The sequence below is a fragment of the Rattus norvegicus genome, chromosome 5 (genome assembly GCF_021556685.1).
Source record: "Rattus norvegicus strain SHRSP/BbbUtx chromosome 5, alternate assembly SHRSP_T2T, whole genome shotgun sequence".
Lineage (NCBI taxonomy): Eukaryota > Metazoa > Chordata > Mammalia > Rodentia > Muridae > Rattus > Rattus norvegicus.
In genome coordinates, this window is record NC_141538.1 from 62,627,463 (window position 1) to 62,650,148 (window position 22,686).

Below are 22,686 nucleotides of genomic sequence, written 5' to 3' on the forward strand. Positions count from 1 at the left end.
TTGATCTGAGCCTTTTCTAGGCAGCTTTTTCTGAGAAGCTGGTTTGGTCTGAGAGTCTTTTTTTGCAACTTGGTTTCCTTCAGTCTGAGAGGGACTCTCAGCTTTTATTGCTTACTCTGGCAGGGAAGGACATAATGAATCTGGTCAGTTTCAGGGATTTCCTGAAGCTATTTTGAGTTGTTACCTTCTTGCTTAAGGAGCTTCTTTACAGCATAGAATGTTCCAATCTTGGAGGAAACTATTAAACAACACCAGTATAGTTGTGCCTCTGACAGCCCCCGTGACAAAGGATTTAATTGGGTTTTTTCTTACAGTTTTAGAGGGATAGTCCATGATCATCATGGCAGGGAGTGTGACAGCAGGTAGACAGACAGGCATGGCACTGGAGCAGTATCTGAGATATCACAATTGATTTGCAAGTTGGAGGCAGACATGTACACTCACACACACACACACACACACACACACAGAGAGAGAGAGAGAGAGAGAGAGAGAGAGAGAGAGAGAGAGAGAGAGACTGAGAGAGGCAGAGAGAGAGACTGAGAGAGAGACTGAGAGAGAGACTGAGAGAGACAGAGAGAGAGACTGAGAGAGACAGACAGAGATGACAGAGATACAGACAGAGATACAGACAGACACTGACTAGACCTAGCTTGGGCTTTTAAAATGTCAAAGACCAAGTGACACCTCTCCTCTAACAAGCCCACACTTCCCAATCCTTTTCAAACAGTTCCAGCAACTGTGGAACAAGCATTCAAATATATGAGCCAATGGATGCTACCACAATAAGTCTTTTTTTCTTCTTATTTTGAGACAGGGTCTCAGTTTGTAACTCTGATTGACTTGGAGCTCAACTATGTAGACCACACTGGCTTCCAACTCAAAGAAATCCACCTCCTTCTATCTTCCAAGTGCTGGGATAGATAGAGGTGTGTGTGCTACCACCTGGCTGTCTTCCTAAGTCTTTAAAATTTATTTTATTACATGTTAATTTTGTGTGTGTATGTGTGCACAGTGGAATATATTTGGAGGTCAGAGGAGATTTGCACCTTCTCCTTTCACCATGTGCATGGGTGGGGTGGAGTTGGTGTGGGTGTTGCTCTGTATCACACACACACACACACACACACACACACACACACAATTTTTTTTCTCCATCTTTATTAAATTGGGTATTTCTTATTTACATTACAATTGTTATTCCCTTTCCCAGTTTCCAGGCCAACTTCCCCCTAACCCCTCCCCCTTCCCTTCTATATGGGTGTTCCCTTCCCCATCCTCCCCCAATTACTGCCCTTCCCCCAACAATCACGTTAACTGGGGTTTCAGTCTTGGCAGGACCAAGGGCTTCCCCTTCCACTGGTGCTCTTACTAGGCTATTCATTGCTACCTATGCAGTTGGAGCCCAGAGTCAGTCGATGTATAGTCTTTGGGTAGCACACACACAATTTTAAAGCATGCTGGTTTGGTACTGATTTTTGTAGCTATCCTCATGAGACTAAGTTCTGTTCTCTTTCTGATTTTGTCAGCATGTTTGTTATGAAACTGTATGGGATTTTTATCTAACATTTCTTTTAGATCTGTTAGCTCATAATTGTTTTCTGTTTTAATCTGCTTAATGTTGCAAATTACATGAATGGAAATCTTCATATGTAGAATGGTCCTTGTGTTTAAAGGATACTTGGTTAAGATGTGTGTACATTTACATAACAACATCTATATATGCACATACATATATAATATGCTTTCACTCTCCCTTGTTAACACAGATATAGGCCAGATTAGACCAGATTAAAAGTAGATAACGGCAGGTTTATTAGGAGGCAGCTCTGGGGTGGGTCCACTGATCTCACAGGTGGGGCTCAGTGAGGTCACACATGCAGGCTAAAGCAAGGGGGTTTTACGAAGCTTAGGCGAGGAGTAATGACATGCCAGCTAGGAGCTGGGATGGCGTCCATACCCAGTCAGAATCTGAGCCCCTGGGTGGGCACTCCTGGGTGGGTTGCTGGAAACACAGAGGCAAGTAGTGATAGTAGGTTAATTTTCTCCAAGTGGGTGGGGTTGGGAGAAGGAGGGCAGAGCAGGGGTTTCAGCCTAACAATGTACATTCATGTGTAAGTACTACAGACACATATAATATTACAGACATAAGCCAAATGGATTTGGTTTAGACTTTGGTTTGTAATTTGCTGTTCTTATGCTATCATTACCTGTTTTTGTAATCTTTTCTTTTCTCTCTCTCTCTTTTGAGACAGTGTCTCTGTAACCCAAGCTAGCCTCAGACTTCATGTTTAGAAAAAGATAGTCTCAAATCTTCTTGCTTTTATTTCCTAAGATGTTGGTATTATTCATATGTGCTACCAGGCCAGGGTGTAGAGTTTAGATTTTGTTTTTTTGTTTTTGTTTTATTTTTGCTTTTGTATTTTTGTTTTCCCTTAACCAGCTAGTGGCTGGCTGGCTGGGTGACTGACTTGGTTGGGTATGTATGTATGTATGTATGTATGTATGTATGTATGTATGTATGTATGTATTTGTAGTGTTAAGGATTCACCTTGGGCCTTTGACTTGCTAGACAGGATTTTAGACCACTGAACCACATTCCTGTCCTCATTTGTTGTTGTTGTTGTTTGTTTTTTTGAGACAGGCTTTATTTTGTATAGCCCTGGCTGTCCTGGAGACCCACCTGCCTGTGTCTTCCAAGTTCTGGGATCAAAGGCGGGTGCCACCACTGCCCAGCCTTAAGATTTCTTTTATATGTAGGAATATTTTGTCTGCATATATGTATGTGTACCACAAGCATACCTGCCTCCCATGGAGGTCAGAAGAAGGCACAAGATATCCTAGAACTGGATGGTTGAGTCACCATGCTGGTGCTGGAAGTCGAACCCTGGTCCTCTGAAAGAACAATACATACTGTTAGCTGCTGCACCATCCCCCCTCCCCATTTATCCTTTTAAAAACAATCAATTTTATTTATTTATTTTTTTTTTGGTTCTTTTTTTCGGAGCTGGGGACCGAACCCAGGGCCTTGCGCTTCTTAGGTAAGCGCTCTACCACTGAGCTAAATCCCCAGCCCCAACAATCAATTTTATTAATCTTGATATAATTACCTGGACTTTAGCTTTTTATTTTTTGCCTAAAACAAGATTGATTACATGTAGCTTCTTGAAGATATCTACTTTGATATCTACATGTGAATTATTTTACTTTGATACCTAAGTCTTGGGATTTCTTACTGTTAGGCCTGTGTCCTACCTATTAAACCATCATTACTGAAGAGATGATGGAGGGATGGCTCAGCAGTCGAGAATACTGGTTGTTCTTCCAGAGGATGTGGGTTCAGTTCCTAGCACCCAAATAGCAGGTGGAAACCGTTTGTAACTCTGGTTTCAGGAGGCCTCTGCAGGTTCCAGGCATGCATATGGTGCACAGATATACATACAGGTTAGACACCATATACATGGAGAGAAGAAGAGCCACTCCTCATTATTTTAGTGGTTATTTTCAATAGCTGACTCCCCTGTCTCTTTGGGGTGAGGCTCAGCCTTGGATTGCTGAATGTTTTGTGGTTATCAGCTTTACTAATGCAGTCCTACTATGTACATTGTACCTAACCTTTGATGTCTTCCATTGGACGTATTAATATAAGTATTCTTATATTTATATTATGGTTTACAGCTTGTAAAATATGTTACATATAAAATTGTTTTGGATACAACTACTTGAAATATCCTTTGCCACTGTCATCCTTATGAACAAGTCACCAAATTTCGTCTTAGCAGACAGCCTATCCTCATTCCCTACAGTTCAGCTCTATAATAGCCGGCACAAGTGTTTTTTGTTTGTTTGTTTGTTTGTTTTGTTTTGTTTTTTTTAATGTCTGTGTACCACTTGCATGTCTGGTGTCCAAGGAGGCAAGAAGAGGACATTGGGTCTTCTAGAACTGGAGTTACTGATGGTTGTGAGGTACCATATGGGTTCTGGGAAACAAACCCGTGTCCTTTGAAGGCTAATGCTGCTGATCACCAACCCACCTCCCCTTCCCTGTTATAGTCTTTTAAAAGTGTAATTATATTAGTCACTTTCTGTTGCTGTGACAAAGGCAGTTTAGAAGAAAAAGTTTTATTTTAGCTTACTGTTCTAGAGGGATAAGAGCCTATCATGCCTGGTGACAGGAATAGCTGAAATGGTTCCCACGTGTACCCTAGCAGTCATGCTCTCCCTAGTTCTGGCTCCAGCAGGCCGTTGGAATTAGCACTAATGTATCTCAGCAGCTCCATGCTGTCCCCAAGTACTCTCTGACCCAGGCGTGGTGCTGCCACACCAGTTTCATACAGAGACCACCTATCTCACGGCTCTCTTACTGTGGACTCTGTTCACTTTCCCAGCATCCACCCACTGGTCTTAGCGGTCCCTACCTTCTCGTGACTCTCTGCACTGCTCTGTTTACATTCCCAACGTCCGCCCCTAATAGTTCTGTATAAACTCCCAACAACCTGTTAAAATCAAGACTCAACAAACTACAACCCAGCAATCAGATTTATATGTTATATTCTCAATCCACAATACATCCACACAATAAACTCGCAACCAATTGATAAGGATGTAAACCACCCACCTAGATAAGATAAATTTGCCTACAGGAATCCATCTCAACTACTTTGGCAATTCAAGAGCACCCGGATATGGGTCATCTCTCTCCCTCGCCATCTTCATTCTCCTTCTCTCCCACCGTACAAAAACTTTATCCCCACTTTTTTTTTTTTTTTACTGTCCAATCATGGCCTTGACCCAACTTGTGCCAGCCCTCACATAGTAGGTGCTAAGTCAATATTTATTGAATGAATGGTTCATTGGCAGTTTATTCTGGCTCACCCAGAACCCCATAGCTTGTTAGTGAGTGGCAAAATTAGTGTGAAAAGTTCAGATACCTTTTCATGTAGCCCGTGGTGGTCTCTGATTCTTCATGTAGCTGAGGATTACCTTGAGCTCACTCTAAGCACGTACCTGCCTAGCCCAGATTTGTTGGTTCAGGTTATACCTTCCAGTTCTTCACTGGCTCAAACCAAACTATTTTTCTAAACTACTTACATATATACGTTAGTTTATACTTTTTTGACTCCTGCCCACTTTTAAAACTTCCCCTTAATTCTGTTTCCTCTTACAGATTATTTTCTTATAGCTTCATAACCTGTGCAGTTGTTGTTGTTGTTGTTGTTGTGGTGGTGGTGGTGGTGGTGGTGGTGGTTGGTTGGTTGGCTCTGGAGAGATTAGAGTTAGGAAGGAAATACCAGGTAGATCTGAAAGTCCAGCTTAGATATGCAGTTTCAATATCCTTAAGCATTAGCTAGGAAGTATGTTACTCAAAGATAAGCACACACCTGATGGAGGTCTTCAGTTTTATCATTTGGTTTGTGAAACCTAGATGTTGCCGTGGGCATACACAGAACCTTTGAAATACTCTAAGGCCAGGCCTTTAGTTCTACCAGGCCTGCTTGGTCAGATGGTCCTCTGCTGCCCTGCTTTAAGCCACACCATGAGTGAAGCTCTGCCCTAAATCAGGATCCCACAGGGAGGATAGGAATGAGAAGATCTATTTCTGTTCAGCAAAAAACTTGACACAAGTTGCACAGTGAATATTTTGGGAGGTAGCTGTGATTTCCCCTCTTCTGTACTTGGAACTCTTACTATTTATTTTTTTCTTTTCCTTTCTGCTTCCAGTATTCCAGTCAAGAAGAAAGCCAGAGGAAGCTGTTGCCCACTGCTGCCGCCCAGTGTTGTAAGTGAGAAATTTGTCTCCCAACTGGTCTGAATTGCAGCTGTCTGTGTTTCCACAATGAGGCTTGTTTTAAGTTGAAAAGAGCAGTTTTGTAAATGGAAGTTGTTGGAGAGGTTCTCGGTCCAAGCATAGGCCTCGGGGTGTTTACTCTCGAGTTTCAGAAGGGCTTCTTTGTTTCATGGGCTGTGTGTTTGCCCTGCAGTAGCTAACTTTCACTCCTGGGGGTATGATTTTTACCCCATCAACCCTTGTTTACCTGCTAGTATTTTTTAGAGTTCAGTTTTAAAAACACTACCTCTGTGAAAGCTGCCTGCTGTTTCCGGTTTCACAGTCTACTTCATACATTTCTTCTTTATGTTTCCATGTACCATGTATGTGCACTAAGCATATAACCTATCAGTCATGAGGGATGGTGTCTACTTTATTGATACAGACAGTTTGAGGAGCTTTGAATGGATCTTACTGTTAGAGGGTTTGCCTAGTGGACACAAGACCCTGGTTTGATCCCCAGTACTGAAAACTAACTAACTAACTAACTAGATAAATAGTGGGGGGTGGAGGGAAGGAGGTGGAAAGGGAGGGAAGGGAGAAGAAACAAATGAAAGGTTATTAGAAACCCTACAAAGTTTTAAAAGACAATATTCCATTTTGTATTTCTGAGGTCTAGCTTAATTTTTAGTACATAGTAAACTTAATGTTACATAAATGATTAAGGAAGAGAGCATGTCATTTCTCCTGAGATTAACTTGTTCAGGTCACAGATTCTGTCTGGGAATGAATCATGAATTGTGAGTCTGTTGGTAACTTACTTTCAGGTTCTTACACAACTCCCTGAGAGATACTGATGACCACCTTGGAGGTAGTTTTTCACCCTCTGATTCTATCTCTGTGTGTGGTAATTTGCTTTGCTCTCGTTTTCCTGAATCAAATGCCAAATTACATCACCTGTAGATTAAACTTGGCTATTGTAGCAGTTGTCATAATAGTACTAAGAACCACAGGGACATAGGTGTCAGTGTCAACAGTCAGACAGTAGCAGTGAAATGGATAATTAGTGCATGCAGTTAGAGTATGCACATGCTCTTCCAAGAACTTACTTGCATTACGTGTTCTAGTAAACTTACCTGCTTTTCACAATAATCTAAGACAGACTCTACCGCTCCTGTATCTTAGGAGAGGAAGCGGACGCATGAAGAGACGGAGTAGTCTGCTGGGAGCTCCGTAGAGCATAGACGGTGAAGAGTAGCACTCCAGCCGAGAGCATCCTAGTTCATGGGTCGTGTCTTGAGTCACTGCTTCCTTCTTAGAGTCAGAGAGCAACCTCCATTCACGGCTTACATGCTGTTGACTCTCTGTCTTGATAAAACGAAGACAAGGACAGAGACGCAAACCTTTGCTTGTGAGCTCTTGCAACCTTCTGTTGTTGTGATTTAAGGTCAGATATTTAGGGATGTAGAAGGCAGGAAGAATCTGAATGGAATGAATTAAAATCTAGAAATCTTTTCCAAAAGTCATTGCAGTGAATTAATTTTGACCTTTCTTTGTCTTAAACCCTTTCCCAGGATAACCTGTCAGAAACAAATCTAACACACACTGCTCCTGAACTCATTTGAGAAAACGGTTGGAGTGGAGAGCAGTGCCATGTGGGCGGGAGGAAACAAAAAGTGATAAATTATCAACTTTTTCATTATGATGATAGTTTTATCTTTCTGTGAAACTCTGTTTCTATATCCTGAATACTTCTTCATATAGCTTTTCTTAAAAATTGTAATCTTACAGAAATGTTGCTTCAACAGTTTGATGAGCAATCTTTATTATTTTTAATTATAAAGACCCCTGTACTATAATAAGATGGCCTTGGAGCACGGGTGAACACAAGCTAATAACTGTCTGTAGAGGTGTGTTCCAGTCAGGTGGCACCACAGGTCACAGGCCTGTTGGGGTCAGCGTCTGTCGGGAACGGGAATGTGTCTCACCTGGTCATCTCTTACTATTGCATCCAGGGTTCCAGACCTTCGCCTTGGGGGCTCCGGGTAGTCTGCGTCTCTTCTTCTGCCTAGGGCTGACCTAGAACCTTAGCAGAGGCGTGGGTGCTTGTGTCTCCAGGAAGCCTAACTCGGTCACCAGCTACCACTAACCATTTGGGTTGTGACCTTGCAAAGGCTACTTCCCCTTTAGAGTGTATCCTAGGTGCTTTTGCCCTTTTTGGATGCATGCCCCTATCACTTTGACCACTTTTTGCCAACTACACACATGCATGTTCTAGGATCATCTTCCTTTCCTGGCCTTAGTTGTTCTCCAACAAAGCCTGCTTGTTTTTATTGAGGAATGGCATTTAGATTCTAGAACTAGTTCTAGGGCACTGACATGAGTGCCATTGCTTTTTGACTCTTTGAATGGATAGAGCTAGGAACACCGCACCTCCCACCCCCCCCACCATGTTCATCTGGTATCATCATCATCAGTGCACACACGCACGCGCAAACACACACACACACGTGTTCATCTGGTATCAGTACACACACGCACACACACATACGTGTTCATCTGGTATCAGTACACACACACACACACACACACACACACACACACACACACACACACACACATTCATCTGGTATAGTCAGTTAACATCCTTGCTTAAGGGGACTTCTGATCTTCATTCATGTTGTATCTTCTCTCTCAGTGTGAAGCCCTGTTCTTAAGAACATAAAATTACCTGTTCATTTTCTGAGTTCTATGATGTATACAAACAGATTTCAGGATGTGCTGCCATTAATAACAAGCTTATTCAGTAAAGTTTAAGATGTTTTTTGGTCCCTAGGAAAGAACTCAAAATAGGATTACAAAATTATGTTATACCTAATATCTTAATAAAATTCCGTGTTACAGTGGTATCTGTCCTGTTCAGTTTCTCCATCTTCCTAAATTTTTGCCCCTTTTCTTTCACTGTATCACTGAGTCCAGATACCTTGATTGCATTTTTGTTAGCTTGTTTTACTTTATTCAGTGCTGGAGATCAAACCTAGGTCCCTGTGAGGCAGTGCATCACCAGTGAGTCTCATCGCTAGCCTAAGATAAAGTTTAAGATAATCTTTTTGTGTATGAATGCCTATGATCCTGACATAGTTTGTTTAATATTTGACATACTATTCCCTTATTAAACTGCCTTTGTATTTTTGGTAAAAATTATTTTGGGGACTGGAGAGATGGCTCAGTGGTTAAGAGTGCTTGTTGATGTTTTAGGACTAGTACTAGAGTTTAGGTTCCAACCTATGCTGGACAGATCACAGTGGTTGACTGCAGCTCCAGAGGATTCAATCCTTTAGCGCGCGTGTGTGTGTGTGTGTGTGTGTGTGTGTGTGTGTGTGTGTGTGTGTGTGTATGTATGTATGTATGAGAGAGAAAGAGGAAACACAGTTAAAACAATTTTTTAAATTTCTAAGCCATTTTTAAAACTTCTTATTGATCCTTTGTGAATTCTGCATTCCTCACCCCAATCCTACTCATCTCCTTGTCTCTTCATACCCCCCAATAACAAGTGAAAAAAGAATAACATTGAAAACAAACAAAAAACTCCATCTTGTTGTGGAAAGCTGTAGTGTGTCACAATGTGTCCACTACACATTAGGTACACCCTTTTGTTCATACTTCTTTACTTGCAAATGTTCATTGCAATGACTCATTTGTCTGGTTCGAGGCCTTGGCCTTCTGCTACTCTTTTTTCCTTCCTTCCTTCCTTCCTTCCTTCCTTCCTTCCTTCCTTCCTTCCTTCCTTTCTTCTTTCTTTCCTTTCTTTTTTCTTTCTCTTATTAATCATTTTTTAAAAGACTTTTTAGTTTTATTTATATGACTACACTGTAGCTGTCTTCAGACACACCAGAAGAGGACATCAGATCACTTTACAGATGGTTGCGAGCCACCATGTGGTTGCTGGGAATTGAACTCAGGACCTCTGGGAGAGCAGTCAGTGCTCTTAACCGCTGAGTCATCTCTTTAGCCCATATTAATCATTTTATTTGTTTACATTTCAAATGATATCCCTCTTCCCAGTTACTCCTCCCCAAACCCTCTATCCTATTTCCCCTCCCCTTTGCCTCTATGAGGGTGCTTTTCCATCCACTTACATACTCCTGCCTCACCGCTCTAGCATCCCCCTACTCTGGGGCATCAAGCCTCCACAGAACCAAGGGCCTCCTCCCCCATTGATGTCAGATAAGACCATCTTCTGCTATATATGTAGCTGGAGCCATGGTTCCCTCCATGGTTCTCTCTTTGGTTGGTGGTTTAGTCCCTGGGAGCTCTGAGTGGTCTGGTTAGTTGATATTGTTCTTCTTATGGGATTGCAGTCCCCTTCAGCTCCTTTAGTCCTTCCCCAAACTCTTCCTGAGTCCCCAGGCTCAGTCCAGTGGTTGGCTATGAGTATCTGCATCTGTGGATCCTCACCAGGACTCCTCTTAGATATTCTGTTGTTGCTCTGTGTCATGGAGATCCTACAACTTTGGTTCTGCACAACCAGCCCTTTTATGTGCTCCAGCAGTTCATAAATGGGGTATATGTTGGGGTGGGCCAACTCAAGTCCTGGCTCTGGGGCTGGGTGTTAGCTGAGTTGGTCACCCACCAGCTTTCTTGCACCCGTGCTGTCAGGGTGAGCACTCTCCAGCACTGCCCTGGCCGGCTCTCCCTCTCATGCCCTCAGGGCTGACTCACCTGCACCTTTGCCACAGGGTCAGCTCTGCTGCCTGACCCAGGTGAGGTGCAGGGCCTGCTCTCTCAAGTGCTGTAGCCAGTGAGGTTTGGGGTCAGCGCTCCAGCTCTCATGACCTTGGGCCGTCTCTCTTACCTGCTGCAGATGGCAAGGGGTGAGGGGTGGGGGAGAACACGTTTCCCTCACCAGATCACCTTGGAGTTGACTAGTGGTGAGGCCAGCTCACCTGTGCCTCTGCACCAAGGTCAGATCTACCACTGTGTGCTGCCCTGGTGATGTGCAGGGTCTGCTTTCCCAGCACTGCAGCTGGTGAGAGAGGGGACAGGCTCCAAAAAAATAAATTCTTAAAAATGTATTCTGAGTCACCCACTACAGTATCACACTACTTTCTTTCCTGGACTGTTTATAAGATGGAGTTTTATATGTTTATATTAGATACTCACTATATTGTTTAAAGCCATATTTCTCCCATGTGGCATCAGTTTTGGGTTGGTGGCATGCTGTTCCTTGTTCTCTTGAACCTAGGAACACCATACTTATGTGTAATTAGCTTTTTCATACTAGAGTCCTTGTTTCTCAAAGGGAGATACTGAAATGTTACAGTTTGAGCTATGTGTTTTGTACAAATCTGCCTAGTAACAAACAGCAAAATTGAGAACTGTAGCCATAGGGCTAAACATCAGAAATTTATGTAGAATTGTTCCTCTTATAAATGTGCCTAAACTGCACAATATCCAACCTACTCTGATAAAGATATTTCTATGTATGTCTTGTCCAAGCAAGCAGAAGTACACTATGGTGCCATGCTTAGCTGTGGGAGAGTTTAACAGCAGTCTGCTATATTCAGTTTTTATACATACCTGTTTTACCCACCCATGTTTCAATGACAGTGTTGCCAGCTGTAGTTTAGAAATGAACCAGCAGTGATCTAGCATCTGGAAGGGTTTACTGAGTCCTCATATATCCTGGCACGGTCGGTGTCCCTAATCTTTAGCAAGTGTTCAAGGAAAACAGATGTGCAAGGGAAGAATGTGTAGGTCTTAAGTAAGGTTTTTTGAGATACAGGAATATTTAAGTAAAAAAATTTAAAGTAGGATTCTAGAAGTGTTAATATGATTCTGGTTATTTAGGAAAAATGTTTTCACACCAACAGATGAAAACTTCAATGTGGTTAAAAGTAGCACTCAGTGGTAAATTATAGTATTGTTTTGTTTTTAAGTATTTAAAGTACTATACAGTACTGACTTATTTCAAATAATTTGTATTTCTAGGCTGGACATGTAACTCAGAACAGCTTGCCTAGTATGGCCAAGAACCGAGGTTCCATCCCCAACACTACCAAAGCAGACAAAACCCAACTGAACACTTTTAAAAGTCCTGACAATATGAATGCAGATTCCTGGAAACTCACTCCTTTAATTAGGAGTTGGGATTTAGTGAGACCAGAGTTGATTGTCTTGACAGAAGTTTTCTTCAACACTACCAGTGACTCCTTGATTCTAAGTTCTGAGGAGCTCTGATGTCTGTCTTTCTTTCTTTCTTTCTTTCTTTCTTTCTTTCTTTCTTTCTTTCTTTCTTTCTTTCTTTCTTTTTTCGGAGCTGAGGACCAAACCCAGGGCCTTGCACTTACTAGGCAAGCGCTTTTAACCACTGAGCTAAATCCCCAACCCTCTGATGTGTTTATTAATTGATAATACTCTTAAGGGTTTCCCTAGCGAATTTCTTTTGGATATAACTGTTTTTAGTCTGTGTAGTTCTATTGGGAATGTGATCCCAACTATAGTTGAACATTAAAATTATTCTTTATATATTTTTAAAAAGTTAAATATCTGTAGGTGTATGGCTGCCATGGTGTATATGTGGAGGTCAGATGACAAGTTTTAGGAGATTCTTCTAGCATGGATCCAGGTATTGAACTTAGGCCTTCAACCTTGGTGGCAGCTACCTTCTTAGTTACTTTTCTATGGGTGAGATAAAACACCACAACCAAGGTAACTCACTAACAAGTTTCATAGGGTTTATAGTTGTAGAGAGTGAGCATTTGTAATGGTGGGGCAAAGACATGGAGGTAGACAGCTGGAGTAATGCTGAGAGCTCATGTCTTGGTCCCCTAGAAGGAGGCAGAGAGCACACTTCAAATGGCAAGAATCTTTGAAACCTCAAGCCTGGCCTAAGTGCCATACCTCCTCCAACAGGGCCACACTTCCTAATCCTGCCCAAGCAGTTCCACCAACTGGGGACCAAATATTCAAACATGTGAGGCTATGGGTGCCTTTCTGAGTCTAGCCACCAAACCCCCTAAGCCATCTTGCCAGACCCACTGTATCTATTTGAGATACACTGTATTGTTTGTCCTTATTCGAGGTTTTTCTGGTTATATGCAAAGTATTTGTTTCATTGTTTTAAAACTTTTGATAGTAGGGATATGATATATTTATATGTGCATGTATGTATACATATGTTTATACATCTAAAATATCCCAAGATTGGATCATTTTTTAAATAGGAAAAGAGGATATATTTTCACATTTTAGTTTAAAGTGTTTGTTGAAGAATGGCCCTGTTCAGAACAGAGAGTGAATTACACCATGAATAACAGCAACCAGGCATTCAGAAGCACTGTCAGTCATTACTGTGATTTGCCAAGTTGTAATACTTTAATTGCTGTCTCAGTTAGGGTTTTACTGCTGTGAAGAGACACCATGACCAAGGCAACTCTTATAAAGACAACATTTAACTGGGGCTGGCTTACAGGGTCAGAGGTTCAGTCCATTATCATCAAGGTGAGAACATGGCAGCATCCAGGCAGCCATGGTGCAGGAGGAGCTGAGAGTTTTACATCTTCATCCGTAGGCTGCTAGGAGAATACTGGCTTCCAGGCAGCTAGGATGAGGGTATTAAAGCCCACACCCACAGTGCCACACTTCCTCCAACAAGGCCACACCTCCTAATAGTGCCACTCCCTGGGCCAAGCATATACAAACCGTCACACTTACTTTATAAAAGGATTTATTTTACTATTGTATCTGAAAGAGACATGTTCATATAAAATACTTTATATTTTATTTTCTTTATTTCAGGGTGATCGATCCTACTGGGATTTGTTCATTCTTAGGAAGCAGGAGTTAGTTAATGCTTTCCACTGTTGTTCAGTCTAATGTGCTGCATCTCTAGTCTGCACCACATTTAAATGTCCTCTTAAAATCCTTCTGTTACTTTTGGTTTCTGTGTAAAGCTGTTCACTGCTGCTGTATGGCCTGTCTAATTTCTAGTGTTTACCCTAGGAAGAAGAAGAGAAACAGTCCATTCTGTGTATATAACCAGATATGGATATGCATTACCATGTGGACTAACAGAATACTGTCTGTTCTAATGGATAATGGCTTAATTAAAACACAAGTTTCAGTTATTTATTGGCAATGCTAGTCTTTGTCTGTTTCGCTGCTTATCATGAGCCAGATCCGCTTTAAGCTTGTGAGATATGCTGGTACCTCTCAAAGAGGGTTTTGCTTTCCCAGTGGGATGGCAGATTCCAGTAGAACAGAGAGTTTGTTCATCTCTTTTTGGTTCAGAATGCTTTTCTATTCTGGACCCACCCTATCTCAGAAGGAGTAGACCCAACTTGTAATTTGTGATCTAGACTTGATCATACAGATATGTGATTATTATGTCAGCATTTTATGCTACAGCACAACAGATTGAGAGGACTTGGCACTTCCTGATCATCAGGCCTAACACCTCACAAAGTTTCTAGATGAAAAGGAAATTTGGCTTGCACCAGAACATGTGTCCTGTTTTGCAGGTGACTTGGCTGTCTTGCCATCTGATCAGGGTGTGCATCTCTGGGAGACTTGTAATCTCACTCTCTCAAATAGTACTGGAATTTTCCCAAAAGCAAATAGGATGTGAATCTATTATAACATTGGCATGGCCTGCTAGGATTTTACTTCCTTCCCAGTGCTCTCTCTGCCCACCTCTCTCCCGTCCGTCTTCCCATATTTCCTTCCCTTTCTTTCCTGATAGGATTTCTGATAGATTTTATTAACAATGTCTTGGATTAATATTTGGGAGGTAAATGCCAAAGATTTTTCTGCCATCTAAGATTTAATTACAAATGTATGTATTTGTAGTTGGACTCCTGTTGGCAGTCTGTTCTGTCTCTACACTACACTATGAGCTGGCTGCCTCATAAAAGAAATGTCCTATTTTTGGTCATGCTTTGGTTTTGGTTTTGATTGTGTGTGTGTGTGTGTGTGTGTGTGTGTGTGTGTGTGTGTGTCTCTGTGTGTGTGTCTGTGTGTGTGTGTGTGTCAGAGGATATGTATAGTGATCAGTGAACAACTTGTGGGAATTGATTTATTTTCTTCTACTTTGTGGGTTCTGGGAATTAAACTTGGGTTGTCAGGTTTGGTGGCAACAAACATCTTTACCTGCTAAAACATCTCTCTTGCTCCTGTTTACTCATAGGGCAATTTAAATTGTACATGGTCAGTGCATGTGATGTGTATGGACATGCAGGCCCCTGCGTGTGCCTTTGTGGAAGCTAGAGGTTGACATCAGATGTTTTTCTCAGAGCCCTTCATCTTACTTTTTTTTTTTTTTTTGGACATGCCAGTGCAGTTTATTTTTTTTTATTTTTATTTTTTTTATTAACTTGAGTATTTCTTATATACATTTCGAGTGTTATTCCCTTTCCCGGTTTCCGGGCAAACATCCTCCTCCCCCCTCCCCTTCTTTATGGGTGTTACCCTCCCCCCTCCCCCACTTGTCGCCCTCCCCCCAACAATCTAGTTCACTGGGGGTTCAGTCTTAGCAGGACCCAGGGCTTCCCCTTCCTCTGGTGCTCTTACAAGGATATTCATTGCTACCTATGAGGTCAGAGTCCAGGGTCAGTCCACGTATAGTCTTTAGGTAGTGGCTTAGTCCCTGGAAGCTCTGGTTCCTTGGCATTGTTGTACATATGGGGTCTCAAGCCCCTTCAAGCTCTTCCAGTTCTTTCTCTGATTCCTTCAACGGGGGTCCTATTCTCAATTGAGTGTTTTGCTGCTGGCATACGCCTCTGTGTTTGCTGTATTCTGGCTGTGTCTCTCGGGAGAGATCTACATCCGGCTCCTGTCGGTCTGCACTTCTTTGCTTCATCCATCTTGTCTAATTGGATGGCTGTATATGCATGGGCCATATGTGGGGCAGGCTCTGAATGGGTATTCCTTCTGTGTCTGTTTTAATCTTTGCCTCTCTCTTCCCTGCCAAGGGTATTCTTGTTCCCCTTTTAAAGAAGGAGTGAAGCATTCACATTTTGATCATCCGTCTTGAGTTTCATTTGTTCTAGGCATCTAGGGTAATTCAAGCATTTGGGCTAATAGCCACTTATAATGAGTGCATACCATGTGTGTTTTTCTGTGATTGGGTTACCTCACTCAGGATGATATTTTCCAGTTCCGACCATTTGCCTACGAATTTCATGAGGTCATTGTTTTTGATAGCTGAGTAATATTCCATTGTGTAGATGTACCACATTTTCTGTATCCATTCCTCTGTTGAAGGGCATCTGGGTTCTTTCCAGCTTCTGACTATTATAAATAAGGCTGCGATGAACATAGTGGAGCATGTGTCTTTTTTATATGTTGGGGCATCTTTTGGGTATATGCCCAAGAGAGGTATAGCTGGATCCTCAGGCAGTTCAATGTCCAATTTTCTGAGGAACCTCCAGACTGATTTCCAGAATGGTTGTACCAGTGTGCAATCCCACCAACAATGGAGGAGTGTTCCTCTTTCTCCGCATCCTCGCCAGCATCTGCTGTCACCTGAGTTTTTGATCTTAGCCATTCTCACTGGTGTGAGGTGAAATCTCAGGGTTGTTTTGATTTGCATTTCCCTTATGACTAAAGATGTTGAACATTTCTTTAGGTGTTTCTCAGCCATTCGGCATTCCTCAGCTGTGAATTCTTTGTTTAGCTCTGAACCCCTTTTTTAATAGGGTTATTGGTCTCCCTGCGGTCTAACTTCTTGAGTTCTTTGTATATTTTGGATGTAAGACCTCTATCTGTTGTAGGATTGGTAAAGATCTTTCCCCAATCTGTTGGTTGCCATTTTGTCCTAACCACAGTGTCCTTTGCCTTACAGAAGCTTTGCAGTTTTATGAGATCCCATTTGTCGATTCTTGATTTTAGAGCATAAGCCATTGGTGTTTTGTTCAGGAAATTTTTTCCAATGCCCATGTGTTCCAGATGCTTCCCTAGTTTTTCTTCTATTAGTTTGAGTGTATCTGGTTTGATGTGGAGGCCCTTGATCCACTTGGATTTAAGCTTTGTACAGGGTGATAAGCATGGATCGATCTGCATTCTTCTACATGTTGACCTCCAGTTGAACCAGCACCATTTGCTGAAAATGCTATCTTTTTTCCATTGGATGGTTTTGGCTCCTTTGTCAAAAATCAAGTGACCATAGGTGTGTGGGTTCATTTCTGGGTCTTCAATTCTGTTCCATTGGTCTATCTGTCTGTCTCTGTACCAATACCATGCAGTTTTTATCACTATTGCTCTGTAATACTGCTTGAGTTCAGGGATAGTGATTCCCCCTGAAGTCCTTTTATTGTTGAGGATAATTTTAGCTGTCCTGGGTTTTTTGTTATTCCAGATGAATTTGCAAATTGTTCTGTCTAACTCTTTGAAGAATTGGATTGGTATTTTGATGGGGATTGCATTGAATCTGTAGATCGCTTTTGGTAAAATGGCCATTTTTACTATATTAATCCTGCCAATCCATGAGCATGGGAGATCTTTCCATCTTCTGAGGTCTTCTTCAATTTCTTTCTTCAGAGTCTTGAAGTTCTTATTGTACAGATCTTTTACTTGCTTGGTTAAAGTCACACCGAGGTACTTTTTATTATTTGGGTCTATTATGAAGGGTGTCGTTTCCCTAATTTCTTTCTCGGCTTGTTTCTCTTTTGTGTAGACGAAGGCAACTGATTTATTTGAGTTAATTTTATACCCAGCCACTTTGCTGAAGTTGTTTATCAGCTTTAGTAGTTCTCTGGTGGAACTTTTGGGATCATTTAAATGTACTATCATATCATCTGCAAAAAGTGATATTTTGACTTCTTCTTTTCCGATCTGTATCCCCTTGACCTCCTTTTGTTGTCTGATTGCTCTGGCTAGAACTTCAAGAACTATATTGAATAAGTAGGGAGAGAGTGGGCAGCCTTGTCTAGTCCCTGATTTTATTGGGATTGCTTCAAGTTTCTCTCCATTTAGTTTAATGTTAGCAACTGGTTTGCTGTATATGGCTTTTACTATGTTTAGGTATGGGCCTTGAATTCCTATTCTTTCCAGGACTTTTATCATGAAGGGGTGTTGAATTTTGTCAAATGCTTTCTCAGCATCTAATGAAATGATCATGTGGTTCTGTTCTTTCAGTTTGTTTATATAATGGATCATGTTGATGGTTTTCCGTATATTAAACCATCCCTGCATGCCTGGGATGAAGCCTACTTGGTCATGGTGGATGATTGTTTTGATGTGCTCTTGGATTCGGTTTGCCAGAATTTTATTGAGTATTTTTGCGTCGATATTCATAAGGGAAATTGGTCTGAAGTTCTCTTTCTTAGTTGGGTCTTTGTGTGGTTTAGGTATAAGAGTAATTGTGGCTTCATAGAAGGAATTCGGTAGTGATCCATCTGTTTCAATTTTGTGAAATAGTTTGGATAATATTGGTACGAGGTCTTCTATGAAGGTCAGATAGAATTCTGCACTAAACCCGTCTGGACCTGGGCTCTTTTTGGTTGGGAGACCTTTAATGACTGCTTCTATTTCCTTAGGAGTTATGGGGTTGTTTAACTGGTTTATCTGTTCCTGATTTAACTTCGGTACCTGGTATCTGTCTAGGAAATTGTCCATTTCCTGAAGATTTTCAAGTTTTGTTGAATATAGGCTTTTATAGTAAGATCTGATGATTTTTTGAATTTCCTCTGAGTCTGTAGTTATGTCTCCCTTTTCATTTCTGATTTTGTTAATTTGGACACACTCTCTGTGTCCTCTCGTTAACCTGGCTAAGGGTTTATCTATCTTGTTGGTTTTCTCAAAGAACCAACTTTTGGTTCTGTTGATTCTTTCTATGGTCCTTTTTGTTTCTACTTGGTTGATTTCAGCTCTGAGTTTGATTATTTCCTGCCTTCTACTCCTCCTGGGTGTATTTGCTTCTTTTTGTTCTAGAGCTTTTAGGTGTGCTGTCAAGCTGCTGACCTATGCTCTTTCCTGTTTCTTTCTGCAGGCACTCAGCGCTATGAGTTTTCCTCTTAGCACAGCTTTCATTGTGTCCCATAAGTTTGAGTATGTTGTACCTTCATTTTCATTAAATTCTAAAAAGTCTTTAATTTCTTTCTTTATTTCTTCCTTGACCAGGTTATCATTGAGTAGAGCATTGTTCAATTTCCACGTATATGTGGGCATTCTTCCCTTATTGATATTGAAGACCAGTTTTAGGCCATGGTGGTCCGATAGCACGCATGGGATTATTTCTATCTTTCTGTACCTGTTGAGGCCCATTTTTTTGACCAATTATATGGTCAATTTTGGAGAAAGTACCATGAGGAGCTGAGAAGAAGATATATCCTTTTGCTTTAGGATAGAATGTTCTATAAATATCTGTTAAGTCCATTTGGCTCATGACTTCTCTTAGTCTGTCTATGTCTCTGTTTAATTTCTGTTTCCATGATCTGTCCATTGATGAGAGTGGGGTGTTGAAGTCTCCTACTATTATTGTGTGAGGTACAATGTGTGTTTTGAGCTTTAGTAAGGTTTCTTTTACGTATGTAGGTGCCCTTGTATTTGGGGCATAGATATTTATGATTGAGAGTTCATCTTGGTGGATTTTTCCTTTGATGAATATGAAGTGTCCTTCCTTATCTTTTTTGATGAATTTTAGTTGAAAATTGATTTTATTTGATATTAGAATGGCTACTCCAGCTTGCTTCTTCTGACCATTTGCTTGGAAAGTTGTTTTCCAGCCTTTCACTCTGAGGTAGTGTCTGTCTTTGTCTCTGAGGTGTGTTTCCTGTAGGCAGCAGAATGCAGTTGCGTATCCAGTTTGTTAATCTATGTCTTTTTATTTTGAATGCTTGTGGTCACTTTGCTTGGAGTTGTTCCCCAACCCCTCAAACATACTAATCCCTGCTTTTAAAAATTTTTTCACTGGTTCTTTGTGAATTCCACATCATGAACCCTACCCAATCCCACCCTTCTCTCTCTACCCCCACACCGCCCTCCACCATTGTAACCCTTTCCCCAACAGAGAAAAAAAGTCACACTGCAGTGTGCCGCAGTGCCTCCCAGTGAGTTCCACAGCACAGTCCTTGGTCCATACCTGCAAATGCCCATTGCTGTGACTTATTAGTACAGTACAAAGTCTCTAGCTTCTGTCACTCCATGGATACTGGCAACTCACAGGGACTCCTTCCAAATACCCTGATGCTGTCCTGTGTCGTGGAGACCCCACAGCCCTGTTTCTGCTGGAGCAGGCCCCATTCATGCACTCACTCTAGCAGTTTATCAGTGGGGTAGATGCTGAGGTGGGCCAACTCGTAGCCAGCCCTGGATTTGGGCCTGAGGGGTATCCAAGGGCCAGCCTGCCTGCCCTTCTGATTTCATGGTGCCAGCTTACCAATACCACCTTGCCAGGGCCAGTTCTGCCTTGTTGCCCAGGTAAGGTACAGGGCCAACAGGGCCCCAAGTGCTTCAGTGAGCAGAGACATGGCCGGGTCTCCTACTCTCCGGACCCTGAATTCAGCTCCCCTGCCTGCCGTAGGTGGTAAGGGATGAGGGAGGGGAGGGTGGTGATCTCAGGCTTGTTGTTTTTCAGGGAAAGTTTCATTCAGATGTTCATTGGTCAGAACACTGAACATGAACATAACCTTCTCCTCCCTGCCCCCTACTGAAGCACCTTGTCTTTCTTCTGGGAACACGACAGTGCTTTGTACACATCATACAAGCATTCTATCACTGTTCTAAAGAAACCAGTACTAGTAAGGTTACCCCAATTAGCATTCCAACATGGATATAGTTTCATGAAGTTTTAAAATTTCATTTATTAGGTTTTGTGTGTGCCAAGTTGCACATTTGGAGACCAGAGGACAGCTTGTGGGAGTCATTCTCTCCTTCTAATATGTGGGTCTTAGCTGGTCTTCAGGTTTAACAAGTGCCTTTACGAACGGAGCCAACTCTTTAGCCATCATGAAGTTTTCGTACTTGCAGAACAAAAGCAAGCTATAAATCATTTCCAATACATTGATGGGGACAGGAGGTAGGTGGGTCATAGTAAAGCAGGGAAGTCTCTGCATTGGTTTCAGATAGTGACATTTTAGCTTTGAGTTTGTGGAAGCCAGTGGTCTGTTAATGCATTCCAAAAAGGGTTAGCCTGAGAGTCCTGAGTATATTAGGGTAGGCAGCAGATGGCTACTCAGGGACTTGGCCTACTTTCATTCTGTTGCCCTGATAAAACATTAACTGAAAGCCATTTGGGGAAGGAAAAGGTTTGTCTTACCTTACACTTCTAGGTCACGGCCCATCACTGAAGGAAGTAAGGACAGGAACTCCGTGCTGAATCAGTAAAAGAGTTCTGCTTGCTGACTCACACACTGACTTATGCCCAGCCAGCTTTCTTATCTATGTCAGAACTTCCTGCCTAGGGGTGGTCCCACCCACTGTAGGCTGATCCCTCCCATGTCACTCAGTCTGATGCCCCACAGACATGACATGCCTCAGCCAATCTGGAGGCAGTTCTTCCCCTGAGCTTCTCTTCCCAGGTGACTCTAGGTTATGTCCAGTTGACTTTAAGAATTAACTGGGGCAGGCCCAAGCCCAGGATAAAGTGGCCATGGATCTGTTGCTTTGTAGTCTTATACAACATTGAGTTGGGATCTCTTACAGAATCTTTAATACAGGTGTCCCCATCCCAAACTTCTACTAACATCAGAATTGTACTGCAAACATTTACTAAAAAACAAAACACCTTATTTTTAAAAAACATTCTCTTGTCTTATTTCTTTAGCAACAGGATATTTGCTCCTGTGTAAAGATGAGGGAAGTCTGTGGTTTCCTAGTCTTACTGTCCGATGTTGTAGGAGCTTTAGGTGCAGAAATGATATTTGGTGGTTTGCTTCTAAAGGACCTCACCCCATCTGGGTTTTAGGAAAAGACTAGTTGGCCTGAGGAGACGCAGGGGTATGGGGGTGTGAGAGTGTGTGTGTCGGGGAGCACAATTTGAGTACTTGTTGAAAGGTGGTGGCACATGCTTGTAATAGTAGCATTCGGGAGATAAAAGCAATAGCCACAGGTGTTCAAAGACAGCCTGGGCTAAATGAGATGAGATTCTGTCTCAAAATAATAGAAAGAAAAAAATTGAGAATTTTCTAGAGTGGAATTTAAAAACAACTCATTCCTTTTCCTCCTTCCCACCCTTCCCTTTAATTTAATGCTTTGTTTTTTGTTTTGTTTTGTTCCAACACTGAGGATAGACCCTAGGGCTGTGCACGTGCTGAGCAAATGCTCTACCACTGAGCTACACCCCCAGCTTAGAATGGTTTTTTCAATTAGAGAGCATTTATGTAACCTACACTTGCCTTTAATTCACTGTGTAGTCAAAGATGAACTTGAATTTCTGATCTTTGTGCTTCCTTCTCTCAGTGCTGGGATTGTGGGAATGTACCATCATGCCTGGCTAGAAATGGCTTGAAAGTAGAACATCTTTCAGTTCACTTTTTGACAGTTTCATACTTGGAAACAATGTATCTTTCCCTCCTTCCAGGAACTCCCAGTCCCTTCCTTCCACTTCTCCCCAGGGAGCCTCTCCCATACCCTCCTTTAAGATGTAATAATTCACTAAGTTTAGCAGTGCTGGCCGGTGACGTTCTGATTGATTTTTGCTTGATCTTGGGTAGGGAATCGCAGCTGTCTGAGTTCATGTGTGTAATGGGCTGTATCATAGCCCAAAGACAGCTTCACAGCAGCCTCCCCATTCTCTGGTTCTCACACTCTTCCAGCCTCTCTTCTGAGCCTGGTGGTGGTGGTGTTATTGGTATGCCAGTTAGTGCTGAGCACTTGACAGACACTGACTCTCGGACTTTGAACAGGTTATGAGTGTCCGCATTCACTGCTCACCACTGAAGAGAGAAGTTCCTCTGGTAATATATGGGTATAAGCATAAG

The 22,686-nt window shown here is 42.0% G+C and overlaps 1 protein-coding gene and 1 pseudogene across 10 annotated transcripts in view; one reads left to right on the forward strand and one right to left on the reverse strand.

Moving 5' to 3' along the window:
- The window catches only part of Unc13b (unc-13 homolog B), a 215,142-nt gene that overhangs the window by 68,882 nt on the left and 123,574 nt on the right, over nt 1-22,686 (forward strand). For all 10 annotated transcript variants that reach the window (XM_087550942.1, XM_087550947.1, XM_087550943.1 and 7 more), the window contains 1 exon segment: nt 5,722-5,779. In XM_087550942.1, the coding sequence (XP_087407068.1) occupies nt 5,722-5,779 (58 nt within the window).
- On the reverse strand, nt 20,335-20,446 carry LOC120103346 (small nucleolar RNA SNORA17; annotated as a pseudogene).